At 41.5% G+C, this 18,667-nt stretch overlaps 1 protein-coding gene and 1 long non-coding RNA gene across 3 annotated transcripts in view; both read left to right on the top strand.

The window, feature by feature from the left end:
* Nucleotides 1-6,116, top strand: part of LOC132868460 (uncharacterized) — a 39,516-nt gene extending 33,400 nt beyond the window's left edge. For both annotated transcript variants that reach the window (XR_009650838.1, XR_009650837.1), the window contains exon 3: nucleotides 6,066-6,116. This is a non-coding gene — a long non-coding RNA (uncharacterized LOC132868460). The remainder of the gene's footprint in view (nucleotides 1-6,065) is intronic.
* A 74-nt stretch (nucleotides 6,117-6,190) lies between these two features.
* On the top strand, nucleotides 6,191-11,321 carry LOC132869023 (sterile alpha motif domain-containing protein 9-like; the record flags this gene model as incomplete). Its single annotated transcript, XM_060902382.1, has 1 exon — nucleotides 6,191-11,321. A coding segment is annotated over one exon (4,623 nt), but the record flags the coding sequence as incomplete, so codon positions are not given.
* Nucleotides 11,322-18,667: the final 7,346 nt, after the last annotated feature.

Below are 18,667 nucleotides of genomic sequence, written 5' to 3'. Positions count from 1 at the left end.
TGGCATGTGTATTGCATCGTTTTCAGCAAGCGTTGCGTTGCCATATGGACCTGATATTTTACTGATCGTTGCCCATTTGGACGCGATATATTTTTAAATAACATCTCGTTGCCATTGTCGTGTGGATGTACGACAACGGCAACGAGATGTTATTTAAAAATATATCGCGTCCAAATGGGCAACGATCAGTAAAATATCAGGTCCATATGGCAACGCAACGCTTGCTGAAAACGATGCAATACACATGCCACACCTCTAGGGGCGCTGTAAGACGGTCCCTTCGGAGACACCAGAACAATAAAAGAAGTAACGACACATGCGCATAAACTATTATGCGCGAGACTTCAAATTAGCCACAAAGTCAGGAAAATCTGTTCGTAAAATTACATTATAATGACCAAATACAATGAAAAGTATTTTTCCAGTCTCACCTGTGAAAGGTAATCCCATGTGATCTCGTTTGGACAGAAAACCTGTTGGTACAGTTAAACGCAGCTAATCTTTATTCTCCGCTTTGACCTCTCCAAAATGGCGGCGAGGATGACGTATGATTCTACGCGGAAGGCGGCGTCTTCAATGGTCCGGAATAAATTGAATGATACACGATGGATTAATTTGTTGTTTCTCACCTGTGAAAGGTAATCCCATATGATCTCGTTTGGACGGTAAACCTGTTGGTACAGTTAAACGCAGCTAATCTTTATTCTCCGCTTTGACCTATCCAATATGGCGGTGAGGATGACGTATGATTCTACGCGGAAGGCGGCGTCTTTAATGGTCCGAAATAAATTGGATTAATTTGCTCCTCTACACTCTTTTTGAGGAATGTATTGTCGGACTTAAATCAACATCTGAAGAGGTGAGATCGCTCCTTTTTTCCCCTATTTTTGCTGGCGGGATTGCACCATTACACAATAAATATTCACAGTGAAAATATTTTGTAAGCGCGTTTCATGAACCAAGTTATAGGATTTGTTGACAACTCGCATCGCAATGAGAACATTATTGGCACTACTGGTGTTAAGAATCAGAAAATTTCATAAATGAATATTTTGCTGTAGAGCTGCAGTGTTTGTACAATTGCATGTTTTTGCTTCACTATTACTGTCACTATTCTGCTTCTTGCATTACTACTGTGAACTAACACTGAACATAATAATAATAATAATAATAATATTATCCAAGCTCGTGTTTCACTCTCACTAGTGCTCTGTAAGGCTTTTTCCTGGTGATATTTGTTACACTTCTACCCGGCGTGAAGCACTCACAGTCATGTGGTTGTGACGTCATCGTAAACAAATCCGTTCTACTCATCCAGACGACTTCACAACAGCAACGTTGCCAGATCTTTCCACTCTGGAACCCGTTCTCAAAAGGATTGCGTTTTGGGCACCCAAAACGCCGGTGCCGTGTGGACGCCAGGCCTAAACGATAAGCAATTGTATCGAAGTCACCTGAATCCGTTGCCGTGTGGACAGGGCCTAAGGTGTCATTGAGTCATCCTGTTGGTGTGGGTCACTGGGGGCTGGTTGTGAACGGCCTCAAGAGTCGTTAGGATGATCAATGGATTGCCCGTTAGGGTGATCAATGGAATGCTGATTCTCCTGTGAGTCACTGAAAACAGCTGGGTTTTGGTGTGCATTCAGTTGTCTGGGAAGTGTGCCAAGGACTGCATTGTAAGTGGCTGATAAATGATGTCTTAGGCTACATCCACACGACAACGGCAACAAGATTTTTTTTTAGCGGGTAAAAAAAATATCGCGTCCACATGGGCAACGGATCAGTAAAATATCAGGTACATATGGCAACGCAACGCTTGCTGAAAACGATGCAATACACATGCCACACCTCTACGTGCGCTGTAAGACGGTCCCATCGGAGACACCAGAACAATAGAAGAAGTAGGACGCATGCGCATAAACCCCTTCTTCTACCCGGCGTGCTGCTTGTTCTAGTCATGTGATTGTGACGTCATCGTAAACAAATCCGTTCTACTCATTCAGACGACTTCGCAACAGCGCCGTTGCCAGATTTTTCCACTCTGGAAACCGTTCTCAAAAAATATCATTTTGGGGCACCCAAAACGCCAGTGCCATGTGGACGCCAGGCCGAAACGATAAAAAATTTTATCGGATTCACCTGAATCCGTTGCCGTGTGGACAGGGCCTTAGACCCCCACCTCTGTTCAGTGATGGCCGTTCCAGGTTGACAAAAATGGCTTCTTTAACTCCTCGCTCATACCAACGATCCTCTCTGGCTAAAATGCGTACATTGCAATCCTGAAATGAGTGTCCTTTGTTGTTAAGATGAAGGTAGACAGCAGAGTCCTGGCCTGAGGAACTGGCTCTCCTGTGTTGAGCCATGCACCTGTGAAGCGGTTGTTTTGTCCCACCAATATACGAGTACGTGCAATCCTCACTGCACTGAATGGCATACACTACGTTGTCCTGTTTGTGTCTGGGTATTCTGTCCTTAGGGTGGACCAGTTTCTGCTTCAGAGTGTTACTGGGTCTGAAATGTACCGGAATGTTGTGTTTGTAGAAGATCCTCCTAAGTTTCTCAGATAGACCAGAAATGTAGGGAATGACAATGTTCTTGCATTTGTTCCTGTTATCCTCCTTGTCCATTCTGTTCCTTTTTCTGCTCTTGAGGAAAGACCAGTTGGGATACCCGCAGTTCTGAAGTGCTTTCTTGATGTGATTCTGCTCCTTCTCTTTTCCCTCAATCATTGTAGGGATAATTCTGAGCCTTGTGTTGCAAGGTCCTAATGACCCCCAATTTGTGTTCCAGTGGGTGGTGAGAGTCAAAGAGTAGGTACTGGTCTGTGTGTGGGGGTTTCCGGTAGACCTCGATGCTCAGGCTTCTGTCTTGTCTAATGTGTACATCACAATCCAAGAAGGCTAGATTATTCCCACTGACGTCCTCCCGAGTGAAGTTGATGTTAATATCCACTGCATTGATGTGCTTAGAGAAGGCTTCCACCTCATGGGTTTTGATTTTAACCCAGGTGTCATCCACATATCTGAACCAGTGGCTAGGAGCAACTCCTGAAAAAGTGGTCAAAGCTTTATGTTCCACTTTCCCCATGTAAAGATTGGCCACAATAGGGGATACCGGTGAGCCCATGGCGCATCCATGCTTCTGTCTGTAGAAAGTTTCATTAAACTGGAAATAAGTGGTAGTCAGGCAGAGGTCAAGCAGGGTGCAAATCTGGTCCGTGGTGAGGTTTGTTCTATCCAATAAGGTGCTGTCTCGAAGGAATCGTTTTCTAACAGATTCAACTGCTTCTGTGGTGGGAATGCAGGTGAACAGAGAAGTGACGTCGTAGGAAACCATGGCTTCATCTGAGTCTAGTTTGAGGTCTGCAACTTTAGTAGCAAAATCTTGGGAGTTTTTGACGTGATGTGGCGTATTCCCAACGAGAGGAGCCAGGATGGTGGCTAGGTGTTTGGCGACGTTGTAAGTAACAGAGTTTATACTGCTGATGATAGGTCTGAGTGGAGCTCCTTCCTTGTGAATCTTGGGGAGTCCGTATATGAGAGGAACGGCTTCCCCAGGGTACAATCTGTAGTACAGAGATCGGTTGATGGCTTGGTCCTTTTCTAGTTGTTGCAGGCAGCTAACAACTTTCTTTTTGTAACAACTTGTGGGGTCCCACCTCAAGGTTTCATAGGTGGTAGTGTCGCTGAGGAGACTGGTCATCCTGGAGTGGTAGTCTGCTGTGTTTAGCAACACTGTGCATCTCCCTTTGTCAGCAGGAAGGATGGGGATGTTTTGGTCTCTTTGAAGCAATGTAAGAGCCCTCCTTTCTTGAATGGTGAGGTTGGAAGGGGGTGCTTTCGCACTGAACAGAGCAGCTGAGGACTCGTATATTGGGGACACAAAACAACCGCTTCACAGGCACATGGCTCAACACAGGAGAGCCAGTTCCTCAGGTCAGGACTCTGCTGTCCACCTTCATCTTAACAACAAAGGACACTCATTTCAGGATTGCAACGTACGCATTTTAGCCAGAGAGGATCATTGGTATGAGCGAGGAGTTAAAGAAGCCATTTTTGTCAACTTGGAACGGCCATCACTGAACAGAGGTGGGGGTCTAAGGCTACATCCACATGACAACGGCAACGAGATTTTTTTTTTTTAAATATCACGTCCACATGGGCAACGGATCAGTAAAATATCAGGTACATATGGCAACGCAATGCTTGCTGAAAACAATGCAATACACATGCCACACCTCTACGTGCGCTGTAAGATGGTCCCATCGGAGACACCAGAACAATAGAAGTACGGCGCATGCGCATAAACCCCTTCTTCTACCTGGCGTCATAGACATATAAACATAGACGCCGCATTGAGCCTGGTGGCCCGTTGCTGGGATACGTCAGAGTGTCCGCCATATTGGATGTGGCAAATCTTCCCCGTAAACCAATGCAAGTAAATGGACTGAACTTCATAAAGCCCCTTTCTACAATAATGTTTAACTCGATGCCTTTTATTCACCCATTAAGACACACACGTATATATTTGGGAAACAAACAGGCATCAAAACAACATATATAACTTTTAATGTGATGGTTATAAATAGTGTGCGAAATACCCGTCAATATTCCGTGGGAGGTGTGACCTAAATTTCCTCAATATGCAGCAGGCCTATACCGGAATCAAGCTATCGGAAACTTTTTTTTTTATTCTGCTGCTACTATCGTAGGCTACTAACGATATCTACACATCAAGGCATGTTTTGGAGCTCAGCGGGGATCGTGTAGAATAATTTGCTGTGCTTACGCTGCTGAAGCCGTGCCGTGCCATCTCCGCATCACTTTCATTAAATGCCGTGCAGATAGGCTATAAAATGTCTCCAAAAACAATTTTTGCAATATACAGTGCTATATGGAAAAAAATTCAATTAAACCATATTACAATGGGATTGCTCCATGTGATTGCTTCACAGTCTGACATGCTTCCAATCTCTTCTATTTTTGAGTGTGCCATCACCATCTGACAGCTGGTGGTGAAATTGGTTGGGTGGGCTATGAAATAAATTATAAATTTATTTATAAATTATAAATTGTTTGGAGACAGGTTTCACCGAGCGGCTATTATGTGCGAGACTTCATATTAGCCACAAAGTCAGAAAAATCTGTTCGTAAAATTACGTTATAATGACCAAATACAATGAAAAGTATTTTTCCAGTCTCACCTGTGAAAGGTAATCCCATGTGATCTCGTTTGGACGGTAAACCTGTTGGTACAGTTAAACGCAGCACATGAATGAGGCATCTTTATTCTCCGCTTTGCCCCATATGGCATATGGCGGCAAGGATGACGTATGATTCTACGCAGAAGGCGGCGTCTATGTTTATATGTCTATGCCCAGCGTGAAGCACTCACAGTCATGTGGTTGTGATGTCATCATAAACAAATCCATTCTACTCATCCAGACGACTTCGCAACAGCGCCGTTGCCAGATCTTTCCACTCTGGAACCTGTTCTCAAAAGATTTCATTTTGGGACACCCAAAACGCCGATGCCGTGTGGACGCCAGGCCAAAACGATAAACAATTTTATCAGATTCACCTGAATCCGTTGCCGTGTGGACAGGGCCTAAGATATCATTTATCAGCCACCTACAATGCAGTCCTTGGCACACTTCCCAGACAACTGAATGCACACCAAAACCCAGCTGTTTTCAGTGACTCACAGGAGGACAGAGAGAATCAGCATTCCACTGATCACCCTAACGGGCAATCCATTGATCATCCTAACGACTCTCGAGGCCGTTCACAACCAGCCCCCAATGACCCACACCAACAGGATGACTCAATGACACCTTAGATGAGCTTTTCATCCATGAGAGGATAAATACCTGATGCTCCCTACCAGTCAGACAGAACTGAAGAAGCCTTTCGGATGAGAGGTGAAACGTCTTCAAGAATCTTCAAGCGAGTCCAGTTGCTCTCTTTTACCACCCACAGTTTACCATGACCCGGATGACTGAGAATCTTCACAGACGTACTTTACGTATATAACTGTATACTAATCGAGTATGTATTATATTTTAGGTGCCATGAGATGAAGCATGGAGCATAGTGACTGTGCAAAAGACATAATGGGCAAGTATTAAGTTCTGAGAATACACACACATTTCTTGCCAATTATTTTTTCCAGACCTTGTTGTGATTTGATTTATTACTTCCCTACAGAAGACCTTAAAAGCACTCCAGCTGAAAAATGGACAGAGTCCATGGTAAGCAAATGGTTAACCTCAATAGGAGTGAAAGAAACTTACGTTAAAAAACTTAACGAAGAGGAAGTAGACGGCCGAGTACTCATTGAAATCACAGAGGATTTTTTGAAAAAAGAGATTGGAATGAAATCTGGCCAAAGACATTTGATAATTGCGAAAAGAAATGAGTTAGTTAGTACTGTACAAAAGGCTCAGAAGCAGAAGGATAATGCACATGAAAGGACTGCTAAAAATGATGATCAAGGAGCCACATCTATCAAGACTAACTCAATAACCAGCAGTCCACAGAAAGGAGAGGACAAAGAGGATTCAGAGATTGTTCTAAAAACAAAAAGGGATTCAAAGCCACGATCTTTTCGTAAAGAGGGCATTGACTGTATGTATGTGAAGCACGATGTTCTATACCCTGAAACAGGTGTCATTGATCTTATAACACCATGTCATGAGTACAAGGCATTTACTACTGCTGCCAATTTAGACCGCCAAAGACTTCAAGCAAAGCTGGCAAGGGAAGTTTTCAAATTTGCCATGGGATGCATAAACATTAGATCAAATGGTACAATACACTTTGGTATAATGGACAGCAAGGAAAATTCTGGCCATGTGCATGGTGAAATCGTTGGCATTCCCATTGAGGAAAAAGACATGTATGTTGATGCACTGGATCATATTGAAAAGAGTTTCAAGCTCACTTCTGATCGTGACCTGGTCAGGCAGTGTATTCGACCACCTGAGTTCATTCGGGTTTTTGACCCAAATAGCAAAGTTGAACACTACGTAGTTGAATTTGACATTGTACCCTCTGTGAGCATAGTGAGGAATAGGGTTTTTTCTGTCCGGTTGCCCAACTTCAAAGAGGAGACCAATAAAGTTGAGTTTGAAAAAGAAACAATTTACCGCAGAGTTGGCTCCAAAACAGAACCAGTTCTTGAAGCAAGTGAATTTTATCAGGCAGTCCATATCAGAGATGCTCAAAGAGAAAAAGCAGAGCAAGCACACAGTTTCACAAGCCCAGGCCTTTGCCAAGATCTTGGAAGAAAACTCATCATGCTTGTAACAAGTGGGAAGAAACTAATGGAAAAGGAGAAATGGTACATACTCGTCACCAACACGTTTTCAAAGGAATATCTAAAACACATTGATTTCTTACTAAACATGAAGTTATTCTGTGTGTTTGACTTTGACCCAGATTCCATGGTGTCTGGGTTATGTCATGAATATGTTAAGCACCATGCTGTGAACCTTCATTTCATGCATGACTACAAAAAGTCAAATGATGTGAGCATCAGAGAATTTGAGAACCACCTCCACTTGTTTGAACAAATAAGCTGGATATTTTGTAATGGACGAAGTGATTTCAAAGGTAATGAGATGCCTTGTGATGAAAATACTTGGTCTAAAACAAGGAGGACATTCCTCAAGGATTGCGTTGCATGGATCTGCAAGGATATCTTGCCCAAAGGAACCTTTCTTGTGATCTTCCTTCTTACTTCTCCTGTTGAGACACCTCTTCTGAACACATTCTATGAGTTTTTCACCGACATGGAAGGTCATGAAGACATCATATGCATCTCAGAATCAGCGGAGAACTTTAAAAAATGGCAGGAGTTTGCTCTTGGATCCTGTGACAGCGAAACTGTAAACACTTCAAGTGTTGTAGGGATGAAAATGAGCCACATCAATGCAACTCTCCAGAGCATCCAGACCAATACCACTCGTACAACCAAGCACTTAGCTGTTTATGTCAAAGGAGAATGCCGTCTTGAGACATGTGAGGAGGAAAGGATGTGTTCCTTGGAGATTTTAGGTGTCAACCAGTGTGAGGACTCCAGCCTCGAATACATTGAATCAGAGAAAGAAAAAATAGAGAGAGAGTTTTACCTTGGAGGAAAAGTGACATGGATGAACTTTTGGCTTGCAGAGAAAAATTTTGTTGGGGAAATGATTCAAAGAGATGCCTACAGTGAAGTGACCAGACGTCTGGGAGACATTCTTAAATGGAGTTTAGATCAGATGCCCATTGATAACATCAACATATACCATCATCCGGGCAGTGGTGGAAGTACAGTAGCAAGGCAGGTTCTTTGGAACCAAAGAAAGGAGCTAAGGTGTGCAGTGGTGAAACCATCTTACTCTGCTGGCACAGTTGCAGAACATGCTGTTAAACTTCGGGAATACGAAGAAAAGGATCCACAGAAGTGCCTACCTGTACTCTTACTTATAGAGGATTGTGACAAAGAGTATTTGGAAGACTTGAAGAATGAATTAGAAGTAGCTGTCTACACCAAGAAAATTGCACAGGGAATACCATGCTTCATTCTCCTCAGCTGCAGACGATCCCACACTCCAGAGGACCTGTGCAAGGGGTCACCACTATTGAATGTCTCTGTGACTCACAAACTTTCAGCAGAAGAGAAAAGAAAATTTGCAGGTAAACGGAAAAAACTTGAGCAATGTTTCCAGCCGGAGTTCATCCTGACATTCATCTTGATGAGTGAGGAATTTGAACGTCAGACCATTGCCAAATATGTAGAGAAATTTGTAATGCATTTACTCCAAGACATTGATCATGCAACTGTCGTTACCCAACTCATTCGCTATGTAGCTCTGCTCAACACCTATGTTCAGAACTCTTTCATTTCTCAGTCACACTGTGAAGCCCTTCTTGACTTATCTATCCGTGTGGACAGATTTCAACAACATGCATTTGAGCGTTCTCTGAGTGAGCAGGCCAAACTGGTCTTTATACATTTGAGAGATGAAAGGACCAACATTAAATCTATCAGAATCATTCATCCACTAGTTGCTAAGGAAATTCTCCATCAGCTTTTGGGTGACCGCCAACAAAGTGACTTTGCACTTGATCTTCTCCATGATGAAGTACTTTTTCAACACAGATTTGGTAGAGATGATTACATAAAGATCCTTCGTGCATTGTTCATGAGACGCTATAGGATTAGCAAAGGTGATGAATCGGACAGCTTTTTCTCTCCCCTCATTGAACATGTAAGAGAAAAGGAAACGCCAGAAAAAGCAATTGAGCTTCTCAATGAAGCATATAAAAGATTCAACAAGGATGCATTTTTTGCTCAGCAACTAGCTCGTCTCTGTTACAGTTGCGAAAGATTTGAAGAGGCAGAACGTTGGGCAGACATTGCAGCAAATAAAATGCCTAACAACTCCTACATTCTTGACACCAAAGGCCAGGTGTACAGAAGATGGTTCACAAAAAAATGCAAAGCCATAGACAAGATTCGCAAAACGGCAAACAACACAGCTGATGCCATTGAAACGGCACTTAAAGCAATCGAATGCTTCCAAGAATGTGAGAAGGCAGCAGTTGCGGACACTGAATCAATGAACAATTCAGGATTTTTTGCAGTCGTAGAGGTGGGATGCAGCTTGTTAAAGCTAATATCTTCACTTCACGTGTTTTCAAACAAGACTGATGGTCGTTCTGAATGCCTGAAATACCTTCTTACAGACTACATTCCCAAAGATGTTGAAAAGCCATGGGAACACTTTCACTGCCAACTCAAAAAACTTCAAGGCACAATGCGGGCAGCACTGGAATGGATATCAGAAGACTTGAGTTATTTCCAGACAGACCTAAATACAGATGAGGAAGAAACCTCTATAAGCTGTGAGATGACAGTAACTCGCCCAAAGCATTGGTTGGTAACCAAGTCTTCCGTTTATGGCAAGTTTTTCAGTGAAGCTTCACTCAGCACAGTGCCTACCCACTTGCCATCTAATCCAGCTACATTGACTCCCTTCACAAAACGCATGATTATTTACAAGCTTGGTGGGGGAAACCTCACAACAATCTTTTCCATACTTGACCAGAAAGACAAAGACAAGGTAAAAAAAATTTTGGAGGACATCATTTCACTGTATCCAAAGAATCCAATGGATGCCAAAATGTATCAAGAAGATCTTGTCAACTACATAGCATCACATTTTGCTTTAAGTGCAGTCTCAGACACGTCACCGAGACTGGCTGCCCTAAGTGATCTGCAAAAACTCAGCAACCTTTTTCCTCATGACATGTCAAGATGCCTGTCAAGCGCTCTGTTCTTATGCATCATCTTGTTTTGGCCAGAGGAGCATGACCCTGATCGTGAAAAGGAAGACAAATATGAAATAATTTTGTCTGCCCTCGAATTCCTCGAGCGAACATACTGGACCAGAATGAAGGATATCCCTCATAGACGGAGGAGGATTTACACCCACTTCTTCCTGGGAAATGGAGTTGGATATGGTAAATTTGTCCACAAGAGTCAAATTGAAAACATCACAAAACTTTCCTCAGTTTCAGAAAGGCGTATGAAATGGTTCAGAGGGGAATTGTGGAAAGCGCCAGAAATCGCTGGAGTACTCAAACGTGTGACTGGCTGGACCGAGAATGGAAATGTGTACCTTGAGGGCCCCAAGATGAAAAAGTTCCCAGTTCATGCTCTTTATATACACTCCGTGCCTCATGGCAATGAGAACGTCACATTCTATCTTGGCTTCACATTCAGAGGTCCTGTAGCATACAACGTCACAGTAAAAAATGAGTGAAATTGAAATTCTAATCCAACATTTATCTGAAAAACAAGGAAATGAACAAACCCATTATAATTAACTGACGATGAGGATATTTCCACAATGTTTAAGCAAAACAATGACATACAAGCAAACTAAACTCTTAATAATAGACGTGGAATTTTGGTAATATTTTAACATCAATATCGAGTCAAAAATGTTTTACTTCATTCCATGATGCATGGGAAAAAGTTCCTTTTAATATTCTTGAAAATGAGATGTGCAAAAGAGTTGTCAGGGTTTAGGAAGATTCTGTATTATAAGCACTTTGAGAGAACTATGATTGGTCCTTTGAACAAAGCACTTAACCATCAACTGTTCAGCAATAGATTTGAAAAGGATGCTCGGGACTAGAATCAAGTATCTTAATATATGTGCTTATTCTGTCTGTTGATACAATAGTACTATATTTTCTATTTTTTTTTTAGTCTTGCTTACATTGTTGATGTCATTAATGTTGTACCTCTATATTAAGTAATATATATGCTTATTGTGACTGAGAAACATTTACATTCTGAAAAGTTTACTTTTTACAAATATTCTTTAAACTGTATCATTTGGTGGTGATGACTATATCGATCAGTGATCTTCAGCACTTATTTTTTTCGAGGACTTTTCTTGCATTTGTGTCTTAAAACATGATGGGTAACCCTCAAAAATGCAGCATTTAAACTTGAAACATTATCTTATTATTTTTATTGTTCATCACACTTGCTATTGTCATATACTAAGGAGGAAATATGTAGTTTTATTGCAGATTACACTACCGTTCAAAAGTTTGGGGTCACTTTGAAATTTCCTTATTTTTGAAAGAAAAGCACTGTTCTTTTCAATGCAGATCACTTTAAACTAATCAGAAATACACTCTATAGAGGGATCCCGCATGACGTCACCGCGCCGCGAGATTTCGGTAGTCGCTATATTGGAAGACCAAGTACACATCTATGCAAGTACATATATACATAAAACAAACTACACCTGAAATTTAGCCAGGGCCGGTTCTGCCCTAATCTGGACCCGGGTGCAACATCGCGCAACCCCCCCCCCAAAAAAAAAAAAAAAACACACCAGTCTAAATCAGGACAACCAGTGTTCGAACTACGGGGGTACTCAGGGGATCCGAGATCCCCTGAAACAGACATGAGATCCCTTGAAAACATGATTTGGGAAATGTTGGGGGGTCTCTAAAATATTGGCAAAATGATGTTTATTGACATAGCAATCGTGTGTAATGGGAAGCATTTGCATATCCGAAGTGTTGTGTTTACATCAAAGATAAAATAAACCGATATGACAACGACTGCTGCTGCCAGGTTGGTTGTTGAGTAGCCTGACTGTTTTTTTGTTCTTGCGTGTGGTATCATTGTTGACACGAGGTTGTTTTTTGAACATGCCAATGCGGACACGATTTCCCCTGATGAGTTATGACTTCAGACGCGATGCGTGTGTGGAGGTGTGGAGTCCGCGTGATATGTGCGTATATATATATATATATATATATATATATATATATATGGGCTTCTCATGTGTTTGGAGATCCGTGCTCTGAGACAAGCGCAAGCACCCCCCAGGGAAAAAAAGGGACCCCCCCGAAAATATCGGCATAGTTCGAACACTGAGGACAACCATCACATAACTATAACTATAAACATTTTAGATCAACTATTTTAACTAAATGGGCTATAATAAATAAGCCTGCAGGCAGCCACGGCGGGCTGCCTCAGAAAAGTAACCATTCAATGACACAACTGAAAGCCTGCAGCCACGGCGGGCTGCCTCAGAAAAGTAACCATTTGTCCTACCTTAAAACTCGTTTTGCATTTTCTGCCTCCTTTTTTGTATTTTCGACCCTGCATTTATTTTCTTTCCTTTTCTGAAAACCCGATTTGTGTCCAGACATTTTGTTCTGCTACCAACGAACTAACTCGTCAGGTCTCGTCTCTCGAGTCCGCGATGAAGGGCAACAATTGATACATTTTTACAAACAGCCAATAAACAGCCAATAGGGAGGTTGCAACGTTCAGGCTCTCCTTTGCTCACAGACACTCAGTAATGCACTTATTCTCTGTCTCCTGGCAGAAAGCTCCTTAGTTTGCTCCCCTTGTGTCTCAATCACAGCTGGTATTCTGAAGAAAGACTTCTTTTCACCTTTCCGATCAGCTTTGTTGGAACACCCTAACACAGCACAAAAGTTTACCATTGTAGGTTTATGATGAATCAAGTGCCTCGTGGGTTTAAATTCCGCGCGCTGCCGTTATTTCCCCCAATCACGAGTTTGTTGGTCTTCCAATATGGCGCAGGGTCTGTTTACTTCCGGTTTCCGGTGACGTCAGTGGGAAGGGTCTATACATTGCTAATGTGGTAAATGACTATTCTAGCTGCAAATGTCTGGTTTTTGGTGCAATATCTCCATAGGTGTATAGAGGCCCATTTCCAGCAACTATCACTCCAGTGTTCTAATGGTACAATGTGTTTGCTCATTGCCTCAGAAGGCTAATGGATGATTAGAAAACCCTTGTACAATCATGTTAGCACAGCTGAAAACAGTTTCGCTCTTTAGAGAAGCTATAAAACTGTCCTTCCTTTGAGCAGATTGAGTTTCTGGAGCATCACATTTGTGGGGTCGATTAAATGCTCAAAATGGCCAGAAAAATGTCTTGACTATATTTTCTATTCATTTTACAACTTATGGTGGTAAATAAAAGTGTGACTTTTCATGGAAAACACAAAATTGTCTGGGTGACCCCAAACTTTTGAACAGTAGTGTAAGTTTTTTTTTTTAATTGTAACAAACTATCATTTAAAGTACCTTTGCATTGTATTAGATTGCTTTTAAAACATTAAGCTTATGCAAAAGAAAGTAAAGGAATCCTGACATTATGTATTCTAGTAATCTATAATTAGTTAATTCATTTTATATTAAACCTTGTAAACATACTTTAATAAAATGTGTGTATTTCTTTTTTTGTGTAGCTAATAGTGATGACATACACTTGTTTTCCTATTTTATATACAACTCCAGTTCCCAAAAAAGTTGGGACACTGTGTAAACTGTAAATTAAACAATGCGATAATCTGCAACTCATGGAAACCCTATATTTCATTGAAAATAGTATAAAGACAACATCCATCCATCATCCGGGGCAGGGTACACCCTGGACAAGTTGCAGAGACAAACAACGATTCAAACTCTCATTCACACCTACGGTCAATTTAGAGCCATCTTACCTAACCTGCATGTCTTTGGACTGTGGGAGAAACCGGAACACCCGAAGGAAACCCACGCAAACACGGGGAGAACGTGCAAACTCCACACAGAAAGAGCCCCCTTCAACCACTGGGCTCGAACCCAGAACCTTCTTTCTGTGAGGCAACAGCGCTAACCACTACACCACCGTGCCACCCCATAAAGACAACATATCAATGTTGAAACTGAGAAATGTTATTGTTTTTTGAAAAGCGCATGCTCACTTTGAATTTGATGTCAGCAACATGTTTCAAAAAAGCTGAGATAGGGGCATGTTTACCACTGTGTTGCATCGCCTCTACTTTTAACAACACTGTAAACGTTTGGGAACTGAGGAGACCAATTGCTGTAGTTTTGAAAGAGGAATGTTGTCCCATTTTTGCCTGATGTACAATTTCAGTTGCTCAACACTTCAGGGTCTCCTTTGTCATATTTTGTGCTTCATATTGCACCAAATGTTTTAAATGGGAGACAGGTCTGGACTGCAGGCAGGCCAGTTTAGCACCTGGACTCTTTTACTGCAAAGCCATGCAGTTTTAATATGTGCAGAAAGTGGTTTGGCATCATCTTGCTGAAAGAAGGAATGCACCCTCATACCATCACAGATGCTGGCTTTTGAACTGTGTACTGATGAGGTAGATGGTCCCTCTCCTTTTAAGTCTGGAGGACGTGGTGTCCATGATTTCTAAAAAGAATTTCTCCTTTTGATTCGCCAGACCTCAGGAGAATTTTCCACTTCGCCTCAGTCCATCATAAAAGAGCTCGGACCCAGAGAAGGTGGTGGTGTTTCTGGATATTGTTTATATATGGTTTTTGTTTTGTTCATTTGTGGATACAGTAGTGAACCGTTTTCAGATGATGATTTTCTGAAGTGCTCCTGAGCCCATACAGTGATTTCTACTACAGAAAGAAGTAGAAATGCCAGTAGAAATGCCAGTAGAAAAACCAGTGTCTGGTTTTAATGCAGTGTCACCTGAGGGCCTGAAGATCACAGGCATCCAATGTCAGTTTTCAGCCTTGTCTCTTGTATACAGAGATTTCTCCAGATTCTCTGAATCTTTTAATGATATGTACCATAGATGTGATCCCAAAATTCTTTTCCATCTTACATTTAGGAACGTTATTCTTAAGTTGTTGCACTGTTTGCCCACACAATCTTTCACAGAGCAGTTAACCCCATCCCATCTTTACTTCCGAGAGACTCCGCCTCTCTGGCATGCTCTTTTTATACCTAATCATGTTACCGAGCTGTTGCCAGTTCAGGAAATTAGTTTTTTTTTTTTTTTTAAAGCATTACACAACTTTTTCAGTCTTTTCTTGCCCCTGTTCCAACTTTTTTGAAACATGTTGCTGACATCAAATTCAAAACGAGCATATATATTTAAAAAAAAAATTTCAGTTTCAACATTTGATATGTTGTCTTTGTACTATTTTCAATGAAATATCAGATTTCCGGCGGCACGGTGGTGTAGTGATTAGCGCTGTCGCCTCACAGCAAGAAGGTCCTGGGTTCGAGCCCCGTGGCCGGCGAGGGCCTTTCTGTGCGGAGTTTGTGTATTCTCCCTGTGTCCGCGTGGGTTTCCTCCGGGTGCTCCGGTTTCCCCCACAGTCCAAAGACATGCAGGTTAGGTTAACTGGTGACTCTAAATTGACCGTAGGTGTGAGTGTGAATGGTTGTCTGTGTCTATGTGTCAGCCCTGTGATGACCTGGCGACTTGTCCAGGGTGTACCCCGCCTTTCGCCCGTAGTCAGCTGGGATAGGCTCCAGCTTGCCTGCGACCCTGTAGAACAGGATAAAGCGGCTAGAGATAATGAGATGAAATATCAGATTTCCATGATTTGCAAATCTTCACATTCTGTTTTTATTTATGTTTTATACAGTATCCCAACTTTTTTTGTAATTGGGGTTGTAGAAAGAACATGAAATAACATTTTACAATCTTGAATTGAATGGGTCTATTTGCTAAAAAGTTTAAAAAGCATGCTTTTTTGATTCATGATCACAAGAAGACGCGTTTAATTTCATTGTTCAGTGGGCACAGGAGATATCAAAAACTATGTTTATGTAAGTGAAAGAACAGACAAAACGGGCTTTTGCACAAGTGAATGTAGTTCAACTTTTGTTCAAAGTGGATCATATCAAACTAACACAGTGAAAAGTCAATTCAAGTTTGCAGTTCTTTGAATATCTGAAAACTTAGTTATTTAATCTGAATTTGTGAACACTGGAAAAAAATTGAGTACAGATGCTTGATATTTTTGAAAATGTGAATTTTAAAATGTAAATCTTTGAACAGTGATATAGGCTGAATTCAGATATATTAGGCCAGTTTTTGCATTTCCACCTTGTCTAATTTGTTGTCATTAATAAAACAAAATCCCCAACTCATGATACATTTCTGAAATCCACAAGGTGTTGACAATTTAAATGTAATGAGAACATGGCTTTCACTTTTTTCCAAGACTGAAAAACATTTTAATAATATGTTTGGTAATTTGGGACACATTTTCTTTGGTTTAGGCCGTTACTTTCATCAACACTATCAGTTCACAGTTGTTGTTTTTTTGTTGCTGCAAGTTTCTTTACTGCAACAATAAATCAAACTTCAATAAGAAGACCTGAAAGAAACCTTCTCTGAATTCATCAGCATATTCTAATATTGTATTAACACTGCAGACTAGGTAAAATTTTGTAGATATTAATATATGCAAACCTGAATCAGAAAAAGTTGGGATGAGATCAGAAAAAGTTTGGATGGTATGGAAAATGCAAATTAAAAAAAAAAAACAAGCAGTAATTTCTAAATTTACTTTGACTTGTATTTCATTGTAGACAGTATGAACCCAAGATGTGTCATGTTTTGTCTGTTGAACTTCATTTCATTGGTTATTACACATCCATTACTGCATTTCAGGCCTGCAATACATTTGCAAAAAAAGTAGGGACCATACCATTAACTCTTCAGCTCACTCCCACGCATATATATATATATATACTAGGGTGCATCAGTTGCCCCCTAAAAATGAAAAGTTCCTCCGATCATGATGCATTTTTGTTTTTATGTTCCTTTTGGTAAGAAAACACACTGGGTGAAATATTTTGACAAAATTCAAAAGTTTAATAGTGGCACCAGGAGCTCAAAGTTATGGAAAAAGCTGCTATTTTATGACTTTTATGACAAAATTTCGATCACTTTTCATGAAACATTATGGCACCTTATAGAGTATACCAAATATCTTAGATACACATTTTTAGTACATATTCTAAATATATTATCAAGCACAGTTTGAGTTTTAGCTGTTCATTGAATCATTGTTCACAGGCGTGCAAACGGCGCGCTTTTCGGCGCATTCCGCTTTTTCCCTGGCATTTTGGGCAACTTGTGTAATTCGTGCAGATCCAAAGAGGGTTTTTTTTTGGGGGGGGGGGGGGGGGGGGTTTGCTCTCCGGTAATCCACTCTGGTAGTAATGATAGACTCGAGTACTGTGCAGACCATACAACGTTTGGTTCCCCCTGGTGGATATATGGAACCATTGACAGCAGAGACAGTAAGATTGACAGTGTAGCTGCTGGCTGCTATTATAATATTCAACAGCGTTCCGTTACAAACTGCTAGCTGCTACACTGTCAGTGGATGGAACCGATGGCTGGGGAATCTGGTTGCTAAGGAACGTGACTCCCGGGCTTTTCCTCAGATAGGTGTGTTCATTTATCAACTTGCTGAATTTCATCTACTAGTGTGTATTTCTTTGGAGCCTCGGTGACTGGGAGTAAACGATCAGCATTGAAGTGGAAGTCATTTACTCGTCTACAATCAAAGCGTAAGTGTTAAAATAATTGTGCATACATTCATTCATTCATTCATTCATTCATTCATTCATTCATTATCTCTAGCCGCTTTATCCTTCTACAGGGTCGCAGGCAAGCTGGAGCCTATCCCAGCTGACTACGGGCGAAAGGCGGGGTACACCCTGGACAAGTCGCCAGGTCATCACAGGGCTGACACATAGACACAGACAACCATTCACACTCACATTCACACCTACGGTCAATTTAGAGTCACCAGTTAACCTAACCTGCATGTCTTTGGACTGCGGGGGAAACCGGAGCACCCGGAGGAAACCCACGCGGACACGGGGAGAACATGCAAACTCCGCACAGAAAGGCCCTCGCCGGCCCCGGGGCTCGAACCCAGGACCTTCTTGCTGTGAGGCAACAGCGCTAACCACTACACCACCATGCTGCCCATTGTGCATATATATATAAATAAAAAACATAAACTTTGTCTCTCGTAACCTAGCCTCCTTCATCTAACCATATTAGCCATGACCTATCCTTGGGGTAAAAAACGCCTGAAAAACGTAATGTTATTTGAGGAGTTGCATGATGACTGTATATGTTCTCAACGTAGTGTCTACATGGGTTAATGACTATTGTTTTTTGTTCCTAGATAATATTTAAGTGCCGTAATACCGTTCTATACATGCAAGAATTGGTCTTATTAAAGCTTGTGGCTGTCTGGCTTAGTTAAAATGCTAACCGTTAGCACCCGACTAGCTGCTATTTTAGAACATCGAGTGA

The sequence above is a fragment of the Neoarius graeffei genome, chromosome 20 (assembly GCF_027579695.1).
Source record: "Neoarius graeffei isolate fNeoGra1 chromosome 20, fNeoGra1.pri, whole genome shotgun sequence".
NCBI lineage: Eukaryota > Metazoa > Chordata > Actinopteri > Siluriformes > Ariidae > Neoarius > Neoarius graeffei.
This window is presented reverse-complemented; position numbering and strand designations above follow the sequence as displayed.